The 18,794-nt window shown below is 41.5% G+C and overlaps 1 protein-coding gene across 2 annotated transcripts; it reads right to left on the bottom strand.

Moving 5' to 3' along the window:
• Positions 1 to 1,363: 1,363 nt before the first annotated feature.
• Positions 1,364 to 14,194, bottom strand: LOC143415605 (uncharacterized). Of its 2 annotated transcripts, none has more exons than XM_076880896.1 (6): positions 14,124 to 14,194; positions 3,690 to 3,731; positions 3,332 to 3,601; positions 3,001 to 3,243; positions 1,826 to 2,101; positions 1,364 to 1,719 (listed from the first exon to the last, which is right to left on the bottom strand). In XM_076880896.1, exons 1-5 carry the CDS (start codon positions 14,158 to 14,160, stop codon positions 1,854 to 1,856), a joined length of 840 nt encoding a protein of 279 aa, XP_076737011.1. In that variant the 5' UTR covers positions 14,161 to 14,194; the 3' UTR covers positions 1,364 to 1,719; positions 1,826 to 1,853. The 2 variants fall into 2 exon arrangements, with proteins under 2 accessions (XP_076737011.1, XP_076737012.1); XM_076880897.1 differs by having other exon boundaries at positions 3,001 to 3,240.
• Between the last annotated feature and the right edge of the window lie 4,600 nt (positions 14,195 to 18,794).

Raw genomic sequence — 18,794 nt, 5'->3', positions numbered from 1 at the left:
GCAGACAGATGTGATCTGGTTATTAACTTCAGTGGAACAGAGATGAACGGTGTAAGGAGACAGATTCTTATGTTGCATACACACAACAGCTGGATCCAGTAAAGACGCAAAAGAAATACTCATCCACACCATGGATCTGGACTGTGAGTCCTTATATCACCCAAATATCTTAATAATAAAGCATCTAACAACATTGTAACTTTGTGTGATACAAATCCAAAGATCAAACATTTAGTAGAAAACATAAAAATAAGTGGTGGATGTTCAAAGAATACAAAATGCCTGTAAAAAAGAAAAAAAATATATCAGTTAGAGATCTGATTAAATATCAAAGTAAAGAAGCTGGAGATATAAAAGCAGCATTGCAGTAAATTAAAGTCATGATTTAAGATTTCTCAGATCGTCATGACACCAATATAACATTATTGTTATTGTGGTACAGAGTTATCACAGCACCTGTGGACAGTTATACATGTGTCCTGTAAACAGGAGAGGAACGGTTAGACGGGGAGGCGTGGCTTGTCACCATTATCTCCTCCTTCTCATACTTATGCAGTCTTTCGTTACTTGACAGTATTACAGCTGTGCACCAACTTTTCCCAAACACATCTCACATATTCTCTGTTATCAAACAGAGTCATCACGTATCCCACTGTCACACCTGGACACTGCCAACAAAAGAGCAAACTGTGGTTTAACACTGACACCTACTGGTACAAAGATGGAATGGCAGCTGCAATGTCCCTGACTTCTAGTTTAAACGACTTAACTTAGGACATTTTAAAATGAAAAGATCAGTCAAAGTTAAAGAAAATGATTTTAGTGAGTATCATATTTACAATGTGTCTTTTGTTTTTTTATTTTATTCAGTCCTCCTCAGTGCCCAACTTCAACACATGAAGGAGGTAATGTAGCGTAACTTAAAGGGAGACACACATGGCTAAACTCTTAGCTGCTGCTTCATGTGGAAGCAAAAAAAGTGATCTGTAAGTGTGTGCAGTCCTTATATAATGTGTGCCAGATGAGTGCAATTGAGGGCAAACTAGAGCCTTTCAAAGGAGAGAAATGGAAACAATGCAAGTCTGGTGAGGTGAGGGAGAGTAAGGGGGAAAGGGGCAGGAAGAAACAGGAACCTTTGTAACATTAACTTTAAAACATTTTACAGCAAACATGACGGTGAGCTGAGGCAGTGTGGGCGTGGTCGGCGGCTGGATTAACATCCATTTAACAGTCTTAATCACGTATCATCCCACTGATGAGCAGGAACATCTTCTGTTTTTTCTACTGACTGCAACCCTGTCATGGTGCTGTGCTTGGAGACCAGCTGTTCTCCAGCAGTCTTGAACAAAGACTCAGACATTAATGTGTTTGTGGTGAGAAACTTTAATAGTTTATTATTACAGCGCAAAACCTGTGTAATACACACACAGTCACAGCTGTCATGTCTGACAATACAAGTCATTGCAGAGCTGCAGGAAAACCTTTAAACATCCCAAAATATTTTACTTAAAAGCATTTTTAAAAAAACACACAAAGTGCTGCATAATAAGACCAAACATGTAAAATCACAGGCCCACAGTAAAGATACAACAGCAAAGCTGACACACCCCCTGCTTTTATACTGGAGCTTCAGGAGGGGCCAATGATGTCACAGAACAGCAGCCAATCAGAGACAGCAGGATGAAGGTCCTCCATAAGGCAGAGTGCGTCCTCACTTTCCTGTTCAGAGACAAACATCAGTGATTTCAGCTCAGATCTGGTGCCCTTTGACCTTCCCTAACACACACATGTATGTGCTCTGTGACTCAGCCGACACACGTCTTACCTTTTAGCTTCCTCCAAAGGAGCAGAACTCAAACCAGAACCAGGAGAACCACAGAAACCAGACCTGACATGATGGAGGCTGTGAGAGGAGGGCCAGAGGATGGGGACCAGTACCACCCATCCTCCTCATCTTGCTTTTTTGGTTTATTGTTACCACGAGGGTTTTTTTTATTTGTGTCTTCAGGGTCTTTTTTACTGGTACTTTGGGGGCTTGATGTTCTAGAAGAGTGAGTGATTGGGGTAGAAGAAGGAGCTTTTACATTAGCAGGAGGAGGATCTGCAGGAACAATGACAAAGATGGTTCAGTCAGTTTATTATCTGGTCAGCTCATCAGTTCCAGTAGTCTGTGGAAGCTTCCTCACTGATAGACAGAGCTGTCTGAATTCTTGAAAGACTAAAGAAAGGATCTTCAGGTTACACTGAGGATACACTGAGACTGTCTGTCATGAAAGTCTTTATTTATGGACTTTATCAGGCACAGGATGGAGAGGAGTGCAGTGACGGTCTGGGCGTACCCATCTTCTTCTCTCATCCCAAGACCGCAGACAGAAATCAGCATTATAGAATAAATGAGTTAGATCAGGATCAACTGCAGACGATTGGATCGAGGGATTCTGCCTATCCTGAGTCCTCTCCTATACTGTCCTCACACACATGACTGCAAGCCTGCCTACAATACCAATGGACAGGTGTGTCAACTGTGGTGGGCCCGATCAGCAGAGGAGATGGTCTCATTCCAAACAGACTCCCTGCATCTTTCACAGCAGCAATGAGATGTGCTTTTCTCTGTGGTTAAACCTTAGTGACTCACATTTATATTTATATTAAATATTCTCCTCTTGAAAGAGAAACATGGGCCTGAAAAGAAACTAATGTTCACATCTGTCAGTCACAACCTGACACTGAGTCTCTTTAGTAAATCCAGCAGAGTTTTAAAGTCAAATAGAGGTTTTGTGCCACCACAGTGAAGATGGACTTCTTTGTTCCTTCTTTAATATTCCAACCTTTGTAATGATGGGATAATTTTCTCTGGCTGCTCTGTTTATGTGACCTGAATACATTAAGAGAACATGTATCGATAAAGTAAGATATAACCTACCACCTTTCATTGATCTCTATGACATTTCTACTAAAGTCCAGGAAAAGAGGTTGAATAAGAAAGATCATTGCACTGACCTCTGACTGTCAGCCTGAATTCAGGAGACTTCTTATCAACACCAGCTGAGCACGAGTAGAGACCTTCATCAGACTTCTGAACATTAATGAGAATCCACTTTCCTTCAGGATCAAATCCAATCCTTTCAACACTTTTATAAAAATCAGAGTTCCCCTGTTTACCGTCTTTGCTTTGACAGAGCAGAGTCACATTACTTCCTGTCCACACAGGAGATGAAGGGATGTCCAGGATCAGGGAACCTGCTTACCAACAGAGACACAAACAGAGTGATACAGAGACAGACTTCCACCAATACACAGAGTCATACAGACACAGCTGGAACATCTGTACCTGAAACAACGATGTTGACTTCATCACTACGCTGCCCAGATGAGCTTTCACAGAAGTAAGCTCCATCAGAGGCTTTGTCCAACATTAGTTGACAATGAGAATTTTTAAGAACAAATCCTGCAGCTGCTCCACACCTCTCAGTGCGTCCTCCTCTGGACCTCTTCACTGTCCATCCATCAACTGTTTTTCCATCATCATCATCACAAGTCAGAGCTGCTAGACCACTACCAGTGAAGAGCGTTGTTGAATTTGGACTTACACTCAGAGAGACTGAAGGGCAGACAGATACACAGACAGAGTAAATGTATTTGTGTTCTTGTTGGAGTCTCACTGATGGTTTTCACTTCCATCTACTCACCTGCAGAAACAGTCAGTGCAGAGAGATGCAGCACACACACACCTGCAACAGGAGGACAGAGGTCACTGAAGGTCAGAGAAAGTGTGAAGGTGTACTACGGGGTTGGCCAACTCAGGCCTCGAGGGCCGGTGTCCTGCAGGTTTTAGATGTGTCCTTGATCTAAAACAGCTGATTTAAATGGCTAAGTAACCTCCTCAAGATGTCTTGAAGTTCTCCAGAGGCCTGGTAATGAACTAATCATCTGATTCAGGTGTGTTGACCCAGGGTGAGATATCAAACCTGCAGGCTCTCGAGACCTGGAGACACTCCTGGTGTACGAGCTTCATTCTCTTATAGGGTGTGTAAAAAAAACAAAATTGCATAAACCCTGCATGATTCATCAACAGTGATGGGCATTACCAAAGTACAGATACTTTGTTACTGTGCTTAAGTGGTAAAAGTGGGCGGGGCAGTAAGTCACACTACTTCAGCATCTAGCTAGCCCTGCTGAAGAGGAGCGAGCATAAAGGGAGTAACGGTTTATTATATGTCAGGTCATTTCAAATGCAGCGTTTCTATGAGCACAACAAACATCAGCAAACACACAAACTATTTGTGTGCAGTTTGTCTCACAGTGTGTTACAGTTAACGGTCCAGCTGCTGTATTTCAAAGAGAGGAAAGAAAGAGAGCTAACGTCACTCAGAGATGGAGAAAGATAAGAAGATAAGAAAGAAGCACATGAGAGGCCGTAGAGAGCTTAGATTTAAAGAGAAGGATCGCTTAGTGTGATGTCATGAACTGGAAATGTAAACAAGCCATGATTTTAATCACATATTGGACCTGTATGTGAAGATCTTTCATGTTGTCAAACAAAGTAAAGTATACTTAAATCCAGTGTTGGGAAGGTTACTCTTAAAATGTATTCCACTACAGATTAGAAAAATGCATGCCCCAAAAATGTATTTTGTAACGTATTCCATTACGTTACTCAATGTGAGTAATGTATTCTGAGTACTTTGGATTACTTTATATATTATCATGCGTTTTATAACTGCATGAATGTACTATTGCTGTGAGATATATTACTATTACTGAAGGCTACTCGCCATACCAATACAAAATAGATGTTTAAATCTTAATATACACGAGTAACAGTAGGTGGACATTAGGTAAGGCTGCACCTTTTGTAGCGATCTGGTATAGAAAACTATTCAGCGCATATATAAAACAGGTGCACGGCTTGAACCGTAGTAAAGGGACCTTGTAAGGTAAGTTGTGTTAGCGCTACTTCAGCATCTAGCTAGCCCTGCTGAAGAGGAGTGAGCATAAAGGGAGTAACGGTTTATTATATGTCAGGTCATTTCAAATGCAGCATTTCTATGAGCACAACAAACATCAGCAAACACACAAACTATTTGTGTGCAGTTTGTCTCACAGTGTGTTACAGTTAACGGTCCAGCTGCTGTATTTCAAAGAGAGGAAAGAAAGAGAGCTAATGTCACTCAGAGATGGAGAAAGATAAGAAAGAAGCACAGGAGAGGACGTAGAGAGCTTAGATTTAAAGAGAAGGACTGCTTAGTGTGATGTCATAAACTGGAAGTATAAAGAAGTCAGGATTTGAATCATCTGAATGTAGGGCTTCTACGATTAGCTGACTAGTCACGATTACGTCGACTATCAAAATCGTCGACTAATTTAATAGTTGACACGTCGTTTGAAGCTTTGTAAGATCCCAAAAGCCGCAGGAATAAGTAGCAGGATTTAAGAGTGTAATAACAGATAGAAACAGAAGATGGCAGCACTGCATGTACAAGGATGCCAGCTACCGTTAAACCCCGGAGAAGAAGAAGCTGTGTCCCAGTTGCCAACAATGGCGGCAGCTAGGTAGTTCTACTACTTTTATTATTCTTTCTGGGTCACAAAATAAATGTTTAACAGGCGAGAATGTAGCTGTGTAAACCTCAAATATCTGCTCAGTTTATCAAGACACCACATATCTGTGAAGGTTCTCAGTCATCCAGGTCATCGTAGTCAAAGGAGCTTGCAAAGAAAAGCGTCTGGACTTCTTTAAGTTACTTGAAGACGTTTCACCTCTCATCCGAGAAGCTTCTTCAGTTCTAAGGTCAAATGGTGGAGAGTCCCAGATATAAACCTAGTGGGAGTAACCCCCCACAGAGGGACAAAAGGACCCCCTGATGATCCTCTAATCGCCTGAGCCAAGGTGTGAAACTGGGTGTGGGTCCCAATCAGCCAGAGTTTCGGGTGCGTTCATTGTGAAACCTGGCCCCACCTTATCATGCGAATTCCTGAGATCAGATGGCCCAGGATGTGAGTGGGCGTTAAGGTGTCTGGGAAGGGATCTCAAAACTGGATTATAGATGGCAGAGAGTTGGTGTCGTAAACCCCCGCCTCTGTTCAAAGACGGTCGCTCACAGTGGACATAGATGCTTCTTTCACTCCTCTTTCAAACCATCTGTCCTCTCTGTCCAAAATGTGAACATTGGCATCCTCGAAAGAGTGTCCTTTATCCTTAAGATGCAGATGGACTGCTGAGTCTTGTCCTGTGGAGGTGGCTCTTCTATGTTGTGCCATGCGCTTGTGAAGTGGCTGTTTGGTCTCTCCAATGTAGAGGTCTGGGCATTCCTCGCTGCACTGTACAGCATACACCACATTGTTAAGTCTGTGTTTTGGCGTTTTGTCTTTCGGGTGAACCAGTTTTTGTCTGAGCGTGTTGCTGGGTCTGAAATGCACCGGGATGTCATGCTTGGAGAAAACTCTCCTGAGTTTTTCTGATACACCGGCTACACAGGGGATGACGATGTTGTTGCGTCTGTCCTTCTTATCCTCCCTAGCTGGTGTCTGGTCTTCTTTTCTGTGCCTCTTTGCTGACTTTAAGAACGCCCATTTAGGATAGCCGCACGTTTTGAGAGCTTCCTTTACATGTGTGTGTTCCTTCTTTTTTCCTTCAGGCTTAGAGGGAACATGTTCTGCCCGGTGGTGTAGGGTCCTAATTACTCCAAGTTTGTGTTCCAGAGGGTGATGGGAGTCAAAGAGGAGGTACTGGTCCGTGTGTGTGGGCTTCCGGTAAACTTCGATGTCGAGGTTGCCGTTCTCTTCAATGTGCACAGCGCAGTCCAGGAAAGGCAAACAGTTGTCCTTTGTGTCTTCCTTGGTGAACTTGATGTTCACCAGGGAAGACACCACATATTTTCAAAAGCGCTCCGATGTTTTCGGAGACGTCTGTTAAACACTAGCTCGATAGCTAGCCGGGGGCTAGGCTCACTAGAGCCGTGAGAGCACCGGACTCCCGGCAAATCATTTTCAAACCCACCGCCGTCTTTCCCTACTCAGGTTAAACATGATGCATAAGTCACTTAGATAACTTAAAACATTTTTTTCAGTATTTTATTTGTTCCTGAGTAAATCGGTTTGGCTGAGATTAAAGTTGTAGTTTTTACACAGCTGAATAAATGTCAAGCAGACAGCTGATTATCAGAAGTATGAGATGCTCGAGAATCCATCCATCCATTCGCTTCCGCTTATCCTTTTCAGGGTCGCGGGGGGCGCTGGAGCCTATCCCAGCTGTCATAGGGCGAGAGGCGGGGTACACCCTGGACAGGTCGCCAGTCTGTCGCAGGGCCAACACACAGGGACAGACAACCATTCACACTCACATTCACACCTAGTGACAATTTGGATTATCCAATTAGCCTATTCCCACAAGCTGCATGTCTTTGGATGGTGGGAGGAAGCCGGAGTACCCGAAGGGAACCCACGCAAACACGGGGAGAACATGCAAACTCCACACAGAAAGAATGATGTTGGAATTGAACTCAGGACCTTCTTGCTGTGCGGCAACAGTGCTAACCACCGTGCCACCGTGCTGCCATGCTCGAGAATGTCCTGTTATATTTTAGTGTCATGAACCGAAGTTCTGCGCACAAGCTGGACCCAGAAGCAGAGCCAACACACACAGGAGTATGAGAAAATAAACTTTATTTTAACTGAAGGTGTCCCGGGAGGGTAGAAGGAAAACACACGTGAAACTAGAGAAACCAAGGGACCGGGAGGTGAGTCGCGCAGGAACGCCGAAAACGGGACTGTGGGAGGCTGCAACAGAAAAAGGAAAAGAATTATTGGGGTGCGGGGAAATAGCAGCATACGTGGGGGAAGAGTATGAGTCTTACGGTGACAGCGGGGCTGTGGGAGCCGGAGGGAGGGGTGAGTGTCCGCGGGGCAGCTCAAGGAAAGTCGAGGTGGCGAGTACTGAAGGCGATCCAAATTCCAGACGGGCAGGTGGACAGGCAGGTGGCTCAAAAAAACACGGCGAGTTGTTATCTGAGTGCACAGGAATTAGCGCTAGTTCGGACAGATGAGTTTTCACAATCGCTTTCCCGTAGGTGTACGTTACCGCTGTGAGACGACTACGGACTGGCGTGGAGCAGCAGGCTGGGCTGGATCAAATAGTCCACCTGATGATCGCCTGGGATGGGGTGCAGGTGTGGAGTTAACAGCCACGGCCGGGCCGCAGACCATGACATTTAGATAGCAAGGAGCAGACGGCCCACTTTATTAAACTTCACCGAAACAATCTGCAAATTTAATTTAAAGTCAATAAACTGTCATGCACGAACAGTTATTAAAAGTCCGTCTAGTGGCGATCTGCAGTCGTATTTCATCCAGTTTGTAACGGATTGAACGGGCATTGGAGAGGAATATGGTTGGGAGTGGTGGTTTAAACGGACTAGTCTTTAGCCGTGCCCACAAGCCTCCCCGCCTGCCCCTCTTCTGCCTCTGCTCGCAACGTCTCCTCCTGCGGCTTGCTGTTGCGGGTAGCCCCGGGGGTTGCTTAACGAACTCCGGGGGGGATGAGATACTCGGATGTTAGTTGAAGATCTCCACGGCTTAGTTGTAGTAGATCGTCTCTGTTGTATTGAAGTAACCCCAGACTGTGTGAAATAATACCCAGTACCACCAAAAGTGCAAAAATGTAGGAGCTCCGGGCCGCTGCGTCTGTGCGCGCCGCCATCTTGGGTTGTACGGAAGCTCCGGGTTGTACGGAAGCTCCAAACGCAATTTCATTGTTTTCTGACAATGACAATAAATACTTAAATCTAAATCTAATCTAAATCTAAAACTGTCATCTTGTCTTTATTTTTAGATAGCACATATCTTAATCACTTAAAGCTCTAAGCTAATGATAGTTATATTAGAGCAGATGCGTGCTGGTGCACGTTGTACGTCCAATGGATGCATGATATGATTAGTCTAACTAATCTTCCGATTTGTGACTAGTCGACTATCAAAATAATCGTTTGTGGCAGCCCTATCTGTATGTGATGTACTTTCATAATGTGAAATGTCTTGCAAAACAAAGTAAGGTATGCTTATTTCATGTTCTTCCATTAGTACATGAAAATCCTGGGTAGTTTTGTGCAGGATAAACAGGTTAGCTTGCAGCACTGTGGTGAATTATTTAGACTGTCTTGAGCCAGTGAGGGTCGGAGGTCACTGAACAAACTGCTCTCTATCATGCACGACCATCACAGTCCTCACTGCTGAGGCAGCAGAGCTTCCTCATCCCTCAGACTGATTCAACCCGGCTGCCATGAAGAACATGAAATTCTTCCTATGTCAGTCTGACCTTTACTGCTTTTAATTAATTTGATTTTTACATTAGTTTTTTATTATTATTTTAGCTCTGTTATTTGTAGACTGATGCTGGTGTAACAGAAATATTTCATTTGTGGGATCAATAAAGTATCTTTCTATCCATCTGCAGTGACTGTGGTGTTCATGAGCGTCACTAAGGTAAATGTATTAGATAAGGGTCTTAGCATAAATACTTTTTCAGTTGGATACATAAGAATGAGCCAGTTTCACTGTGAAAATTAAGTCTGAAGATAACAATATTATTACTATTCCCACAGCCATCTACCAGGATATTCTCTGTCATTGATGCAGTGCTGAGCGGGCCTGGCTAGCTGAACCTGCTTGCTTGTTTGCCTAGCGCTGTTGGGTCATGTGACAGGAAAACATCAAAGTACAAGAGGGGAGAAAAGGGAACCGGCCCGGGCTGTGACACTTGAAAGAAGCAGCAGCCAGGCTGCCTCTGATGAAACCTCATCAGTGCATACAGGAGAGAAACAGAAACTGAAGCACCAATCTCATTACACTTGTACTGATCCATATAAATCAATGTTAACGATACTTGGATTGATCTGCCCACCACTACATCTGCTGATCTTCTAGTGATCTTAGGGTTGCCCCAGATGCCAAACCTCACTTTAGCACTTTGGCTGTTCACATTTTTCTGATTGGTTGTGCACGCAAAGTCAAAATCAAAGATTATATATAACAGATTCAAGCTGATTATAATGAGAATTTGGATGGAATAACATCCAATTCAATTCAATTTTATTTATATAGCGCCAAATCACAACAAAAGTCGCCTCAAGGCGCTTCATAGATACAGAGAAAAACCCAACAATCATATGACCCCCTATGAGCAAGCACTTTGGCGACAGTGGGAAGGAAAAACTCCCTTTTAACAGGAAGAAACCTCCGGCAGAACCAGGCTCAGGGAGGGGCGGGGCCATCTGCTGCGACCGGTTGGGGTGAGAGAAGGAAGACAGGATAAAGACATGCTGTGGAAGAGAGACAGAGGTTAATAACAGATATGATTCAATGCAGAGAGGTCTGTTAATACATAGTGAGTGAGAAAGGTGACTGGAAAGGAAAAACTCAATGCATCATGGGAATCCTCCGGCAGCCTACGTCTATTGCAGCATAACTAAGGGAGGATTCAGGGTCACCTGGTCCAGCCCTAACTATATGCTTTAGCAAAAAGGAAAGTTTGAAGCCTAAACTTAAAAGTAGAGATAGTGTCTGTCTCCTGAATCCAAACTGGAAGCTGGTTCCACAGAAGAGGGGCCTGAAAACTGAAGGCTCTGCCTCCCATTCTACTTTTAAATACTCTAGGAACAACAAGTAGGCCTGCAGAGCGAGAGCGAAGTGCTCTAATAGAGTGATATGGTACTACAAGGTCATTAAGATAAGATGGGGCCTGATTATTTAACCCTTTAAAACCGGTCAGAGCGGGCACGCTCCGTTTTGCGTAACTATTTTTAAATCCCGGTAGCACTGCAACCACGTGAGCTAGCACAATAATTTTTTTTGCATATGAAAGGAGTTGTACTTACATCTTATGCCATCAGCTTGTCCTTGGTCACAGTTTCCTTCCACATATAGCTTTGCAAAAACTGCATAAAAAGCACTTGAAGGAAAAAAAACATAATATTCCAGAAACACGCTTTGCCGATCCGATCAGCTGTTTGTAACACTTCCTAGTCCATCAGCACGAACTATCGCATGTCCGCCATTACCTGCCCGAAACCGGAAGTGACGTCATTTTCGCGGAAATGTAGTTTTTTACCATCAAGGCCTCATGAGCCTATACTGGTGTTTTTAAAAGTTATGTTTGACTTTATGACTTTCTGTGTTGTTTCTGGGATGCTTAGGACTCATATTGCACTGCTGGAAATAGTTTATTTTGATGCACATGCTGTTTTTTTTTTGCAAATTTGCACTATAATATTTATTTTCGTTTTTCCTGCAGTGTATAGAAATTGGTGTATTTCAAAAATAAAACCATGAAGACACTCAAAATAATTTTCCTGTGGTGGGAAACTATTTTGTGCAACTTTTTTGTATTTACAGTTTTGAGGGATAAGCCTCTTAAATTTCTCTAACTACAAATATATGTTAAAAAAGCAAAAACGATTTTCAATTTTTTTGTAGTTTATTGCACTTTTTTGCAATTTATGTAATTACTATGCACTTAATGCAGACATATTATTAAAATTTAGGCTGTAATGGTTGTATTGATGTATAGCAACTTGAAATGCTCCCAAAAATGGCTCCACAGCAGGTAAAAATATAATATAAGCTCTGGCAGACTTGGTTCTATGGTAGGGTTAAGATTTCCTTTCCAAGTAATATTCAGGGTGGTATCGACGATACTGATCCGATACGATACTTTGTACAAAAACGTATTTTATTTATTGTATCTCAAATTATAGCGTCATAATGATTACAGGACATCAGATTACTTGTTCTTATCACTTAATAATGCAGAGTTCATCATATAGAAATAAAAAAACTGAAGTTGTGCTATTTGAACACGTTGCCTGCCTGCAGCACTAAAGGACTCCGTGAGAGACGTCTGTCTCGCCCTAGCAGCACCTGTCCCTGTCCTCCTCTTCAGTTCGCCTCAACATACGCTCGTCATATTCTGTGATATGATTTACTCTGAGGTGTTTGACAAGGTTAGTGATGTTGCAGCAATACCTCACTTTTTTGCCACATGGATTGCAAACCACGTGTCAGCTGTTTGTGGAGGTAAAATAAGTCCGCACATAAGTCCAATTACACTCAGCCATTGTTGTGAGTGCGCGCGCCAAGGGGCTGCAACATGTTTATACAGCCGTATTTCGCACATGACTATGAAAGGCGGAAGAGGAAGTAGTTCCTTCAAATGTAGACAATCCAATGTTATAGTTTCTTTCCACTGTGTTCCTGTTAATGATAAACTACAAATTTACTCAAAATTACTAAAATATTGATATTTTAATGTGAGAATCGATTCTAGAACATAAATGATTGGTATCGGAGGAATCGATATTTCAGGATCGATCTGCACATCACTACCAAAAAAAACAAAAAACGAAATGTACGCTGCCTTTCGGTCTGGTTACTACCCTTTATGTCAGAACCGGTGCAATAATGGCACCGGATACCGGTACCCATCTCTAGTAATAAAGTAACTAATTACTTTTGAAAAAAATAATCTGTAAAGACTGCCAAGAGAAGTCCTGCCATTAATTAATGCTCCAATCTTAAATATGATCAACCTATCTCTAATGATCGGCTATGTACCACAGGCCTTCAAGCTGGCTGTAGTTAAACCTTTACTCAAAAAGCATCTCTAGACCCAGCAGTCTTAGCTAATTATAGGCCAATCTCCAACCTTCCTTTATATCAAACATCCTTGAAAGAGTAGTTGTCAAACAGCTAACAGATCATCTGCAGAGGAATGGTTTATTTGAAGAGTTTCAGTCAGGTTTCAGAGCACAGCACAGAAACAGCTTTAGTGAAGGTTACAAATGATCTTATCTGATAGTGGACTCATGTCAGTGTTTTGAACGGGTTATAAAACAACAGTGTAAGAACAGTTTCATGGTGTAAGATGCCAGTTTTGACAAGTACAGACTAGTGTAACGGTCTCATCCTTCTCTTTCTCTTTCTGTGTCCTTTTCATTAGAACCTGTCAATCCCACCCCCGCATCACCCTGACTCGTATCATGAACAGGCTTGTGTCCACATGAACGTGCAGACTTTCCCCTTTGAAAAACAAAACAAAACAATTTTTTTTAAATATAAAATACACCAAAACGATCTCCAGCATCGTCAGATGGAGGTGCTGGTCAATGAAGCCTCTAAACAGTAAGTCAAAAATAGAAATAAATAGAAATAAAGGCACACAGCTCTGATGCATAAAGACTTGTGAGCACAGAAGCAGGGTTTATGAAAACCTTCTCTCAGGAAGAAGTTTTTCCAAACAATACTGAAGTTAATGCACACACACTGTGATCCAGCTCAGTTCATTTCCTTTCACACATGTGCCTCACAATCGTTACAAAATAACCAGAAGTATATAGTTATTTGTCCCTACCCCCTCATGTTTGACCTCTCATTCATTTAATTTTCTTTTAGTCTTAAATTAAACAAACAACATATGAAGCAAAAGTAAGTTTTTCATATGAAAAAGACAGAATGTGTAAATCTGCAGATTCACAAGTTATGAAAACAAACAAACAAACAGAAAAGAACTACAACACCATTTACAGCAACATCACCGTGCTGGGTTAACCCTGTTTTTGTCATTCTTATAATTATTTGAAATAAGTTTTTTATATTTTATTTTCAACTGGTTTATGTTTTAATTTCTTTTATTTCTTCTGTTAGATTTTTAAAGTTGTTCTAGCACTTTGTATTTAAATTCCATTTCCCTCTTAAGTTATACCCACCTTCTCTTTCTATGAACAATTTACAGATTTCTTTTAGAAGCAATTTATTTCTTACTTCATACATTATTTGCGCTGTTTTAAGCTTCACCAAGTCTTGGAATTTAATAGCTTGCATTTTGACAAAGAGTGCATTTGTATGGTCCCTGTACCCCACATTATTTATTAATCTAATGGCCCTTTTCTGTATTATAGTTATTGTTTGTGTGTTATTTTTGCATGTGTTTGCACAGCAAGCAGACAGAAGCTGAACACATACTGAACATACTGACACACTGCAAACATCTCTGTGTGTAAAGGAGACACACACACTGAAAAAGCTGCTCCTTCAGTGTGTGTGCTGGATCAGAGGTTGGAAATTCTTCTTACCGTGCAGCAGGATCACAGACAGCAGCCTCATTTTCATCCTCACAGTCCCGTTTAGAGCTCCTCACTGCCTCCGACCTCACCCTCCTCTCAGGAGACTCTCAACAGGAAGCTGTACCACTCTGACAGGAGGCACCGCCACAATAAAAGCTGCCCTAGATAAACACCTGTGCCAGTCGCGTCCTGATCATGTGTTTCAGACACGTACAAGTTAACCAGTATCCAGCATCAGGCTCAGACAGCACAGGCCTCCCAGCCACAGCCAACACTGGATTAGTCTTCAAGTTTTCTTTCTTTTGTTGTAATACTGTATTCACCTTACAATATGGCGCAATATAAATGTAGCCTGGAGTGAAAATGACTGGACAAATTTACAGTGATGTGATCAAAATCATCCAACATGAGCCGTGATTAAATTTTACTGGAAGAAAGTGAAGAGAGAAACAAAGAGCTTTGATTGGACAGTGAGTCGGAACTCAAACTGGGAGAGGTCAGCATCAGCAGTGTTGGTTAATTTCAAAAAGTAATTAGTTATTGTTAGGTTTTGTATTGTTGATTGTCATTTATGCTTAGAAATATCTACTTATATATGCTTAGAGTTTTATAATTAGTTGTAGATTGGTAGAGGTTTGATCCTTAATAGTCTGCAAACTTTGTGTGCACACCTACATCCTGGGAGCATGGGAGAGGTCGTACCTTGTCTTATTGTTTTATGGCAGGATAAACGTGGCTGTATCTGTTTTAGGCTAAGTGCCTTTGGTTTAGATGAACTGCTGGACTTCCAGACCAGCAGGTTTAGGGAAGTCTTTATGGGGTCAAAGGTACTCTTTGTGTGTATGTAGACGTCATATGTTAATGAACCTATGCATATTCATGTAACCTCAATAAAAGAACAGTGTTACGGGGGAGCGGACGAGAGCAACTGGGGTCAAGCGAAGGAACGGCGTTTGTCCGGTTCTCTCCCGTGCACGAGAAACATGAAGAACTTTGCCTACTTCGTGTCTTGCTTTGCTGTGTAATTATATTGTCTTCAACGTTCCAGCGAATAGGTTCAAGCTACAAACCTATCAGTTATACTTACTAGTTAATTCTTTAATAAAGTAACTGAGTTACAATATTTTAAAAGTAACTAAATATTAGGTAAAGTAACTATTGCGTTACTTAGAAAACAGTGTGCTACCTGCTGAGGTCCAGGGTACAATCAGCTGTTTTTGACTGCTTTTGATGTTTCCTCCACATTTCACCTTTAAAAACGATTTACTTTTCCTTGTTTGGTATCATTCTTTTCAGCACAACCTCACATGTCTGAATTTACTGTTATTTTTTTCATTTTGACATACTGTATTAACACAATTGATCTAAAATCAGATAAAGAAAACAAACTCTCAGTAGAAAAAAGTTTAATTTTTTTACTGTAACAACCACAAACATGTTTAACGAATCATTTTCAGAACTTGAAATAAAAAATCTAAATTGTACATTTTAAAAACCTGTGCACAAGTTTTGCAAATAGCAAATCCATTTGCAGCTATTTACATAAAAATGCAGCTTTTCTGATAATGATTTACTATTTACAGACCAATCAGGTGTTCTGCATCAAATAAGCTCCACACAAATTATTTGTGCGACTTCAAAAAATGATTTCTATCCACTATAAGACAAAGAAGAACATGACAAGCTTCATCCTGTAACGAAAGCTGCTGTGTGCAGCCATGCACACTCACAGAAACTGGGCTTAAACTCAAAATGCAGCTTGATTTGCTGACCGCGATAAGAGCCGCTACAAAACATTACAAAACTTAACTGATGGCAGAAAACTGGGTCCAGATTAAGGAAAGTAAAGCTAAGAACATGTCTTTATCAACACTACCTTTCATTAATGCAAAGTCGGTCAAAAACCCAACAATAGAAAGTACTCTCAAGGTGTGGACAACAATTATCTGTTTCAAAGACCGCACCAGTGAGAGGCAATCGGAAGAATTCCAGCCTTCTGTGGGAGTCAGTGGCTTTAGTAGGTGGGACAATGCAGGCCTTTGGAACTTAAAATCAGATGAGAAAATATGAAATTATTCACATACTTTTTGGGATTGTCCATCAATCCAATGATTCACGATAAGAATCAAAGAAGAAACAGACAAGTTATGTCTCCACTAAATCCAATCAGATCTCTTTTAGGAGTTATACCTAGAGAGACGTATAGTCCAGTCAAAAACTATATTCTAATGATACTCCTATTGATAGCTAATAGAACAATAGGAAGAGAGTGATAGCAAGCTTGCAACTGAAACTGGATATCTGCCAACAGAGGTGGAGCTGTGTGACCAGATACCCCAGTTACTGGACCACAATCCTGGAACTGTCATGGTCCTGGGCCATGTGGGCCCAGTATTCTTAGTTCCTTGTATTTTTGTATTTCGTTCCTTATTTAGGCCATGTTTCCTGAGTTGTCCTGTTGTGTTGTTCCCTAAGTGTTTTCCCTTCGTGACTCTTACCCCCTGTGTGCCCCTCTGTGTATTTATGAGCCCTCGTCTCTCTTTGTGTTTTATTCTATGTTTTCCCCAGCCCGTTATGTCTGTGTTCTCCCCGTGCTCTCTCTCCTCCTGTCTGAACCTCTGTACTTCCTGTTTTACTTTTCCCGTCTCCCGTTAGTGTTGCGTTCACTCCTGCCGTGTCTTGTTATGATTATCAGTGTCACCTGTGTTCCCCGTGTGCTCCCACTTCCCTCGTTAACCCTCTGTGTATTTATGTCTGCGTCTCCCTCAGTTCTGTGTCGCGTTCTCCCTCATGCTGCGTGGATTTCCCTGTGTCTCTCTGCGAGTGTTAGTTATTGTTCCCAGTTTAAGTTTTGTATTTCTTGTAATCTGCCTTCCAGCAATAAAGCTGTGATTTTGAGTTTATCCCCTGGGTCCGTGAGTTTGCATTTTGAGTCCTCATCCTGCCTGCCACACAGCGATCATGACAGGAACGCTGCATTAACCTTGTAAAGACTGTTATCAGCTACACAGCAAAATCGCTAGTGTGAAATTAACACTGTGAGTGTTAAATTTAACACTAGAAAAGTGTCTATATGTGTCCACTCTTTTGAGTGTTAAATTAACACTTTTCAAAGTGTTATATTTTTAACAATGAGCTAGTGTTATTTTGACACTGCACAGAGTTAAAGATTAACACTGAGTAACACTGACCAGTGTCAAAAATATTCTACACTGGTGTTAAGTGTTAACAATTAACACCGAATAGTGTTGGTGGTACTTTACACTAGCCCTGGTGTTTAAAAATTCAACTCTGAATAGTGTTAATTTTCTAATACTAACACTAGTGTCAGTCAAATCATTAATACCACCAGATTACAATAAACTCCCATTAATCTCTGATATCTCTACTGCTACAATTAACCCCTAACATCTACCCATTACAAGACATTAACGTTCCAAAATACTTTGTATTCAGATAGACCACAAGTAAACAAGTTATACAAAATTACAGTATGAAACAATGTACATTTTGTCATCAGTGCCATTTGAAAATTGCCTATCATGAGGTCTATAGTACACCAGATCATCTACAGAGATCAGTGCAAAGACATCTAATCCATCCTCATTAACAAATGCATTTAAGTGGTCATTGAAATATACTGTTGAGACCTTACAAGTTAGAAGATAAGCATTGCAATCTCTAACAATTATATTGACAATCTTATTGAACAAAGGCATCTCACTTGATACTTGAGCAAAAACAGAGCTGCACATGTTCAGTATTTGCCTTTTTCCAACTGGAACCTGTGTAGTTATTGTCATGGGATGAGCCACATTTACAGGCTGTGAAACAGAGGTTCCATCGTTAGGTACAGGCTCAAAATTATTGATGACCTCAGAGTGAACACAGTCTCCATGTGCTCGGAATAAGTGCCGCTTGTAACCAGAGTACGTGCGAAAGATAAATGAACATCCAGGCTCTCCACAGGTCAAACGTAAAAACCTTCCTGGGTACAAACCATGCTGGAACTTCTTCAAATGTCTGAATAACACTGAGCAACTTGTGTGGTGTATCTTGCAAATGTAACAGGTGAACATTTCCAGTCAAAGTGCTGAATAGTGGATATTTTTAAACTGTACAGTGAAGACTTCCTCTTGTTTCCCTGACTGTCCTTCAAAGCTGCCAACATCAATGCCATACACGGTGGTCTGGATGAATGTGTAGAAGTTGTCCAATGCCTCATCAAAGGACACGGCAAATAAAAAATGTGCCTTGAAAAGTTTTGCCTTGTCAAAAAAACTGCATCTCCCATCTGTGTCACACAGGACAATGTAGAAACTCTGGATGATGTTCTTTCTTTCTCCAACACACAGGACGAATGGCTGAGTGGGGCCAGCCTTAGGAAAAGCCTCCGTGCTACCTCCCACCTGAGGGAGAGAAAGAAACCAAGTGATTGACATTAAACAAAATTGATAATCTGATGTTGAGGCTTTGCTGCTGGAAATTATGACAATATTAAAATGTTTCACTCCGCGCGCACAATTATTTTTGTTTCAATGTGTACATTTAGTTTTAATAGAAACAATGACATGTCAGTCCTGCAACACCAAGCCTGTCTGCGATAGATACATCTGCTGCAGGTTGGATCACCTTGCCATCTTAAAATATCAGCCCTTGATATTTTGCATCTGTTCTCAT

The sequence above is a fragment of the Maylandia zebra genome, unplaced genomic scaffold (assembly GCF_041146795.1).
Source record: "Maylandia zebra isolate NMK-2024a unplaced genomic scaffold, Mzebra_GT3a scaffold01, whole genome shotgun sequence".
NCBI classification, from domain to species: domain Eukaryota; kingdom Metazoa; phylum Chordata; class Actinopteri; order Cichliformes; family Cichlidae; genus Maylandia; species Maylandia zebra.
This window is presented reverse-complemented; position numbering and strand designations above follow the sequence as displayed.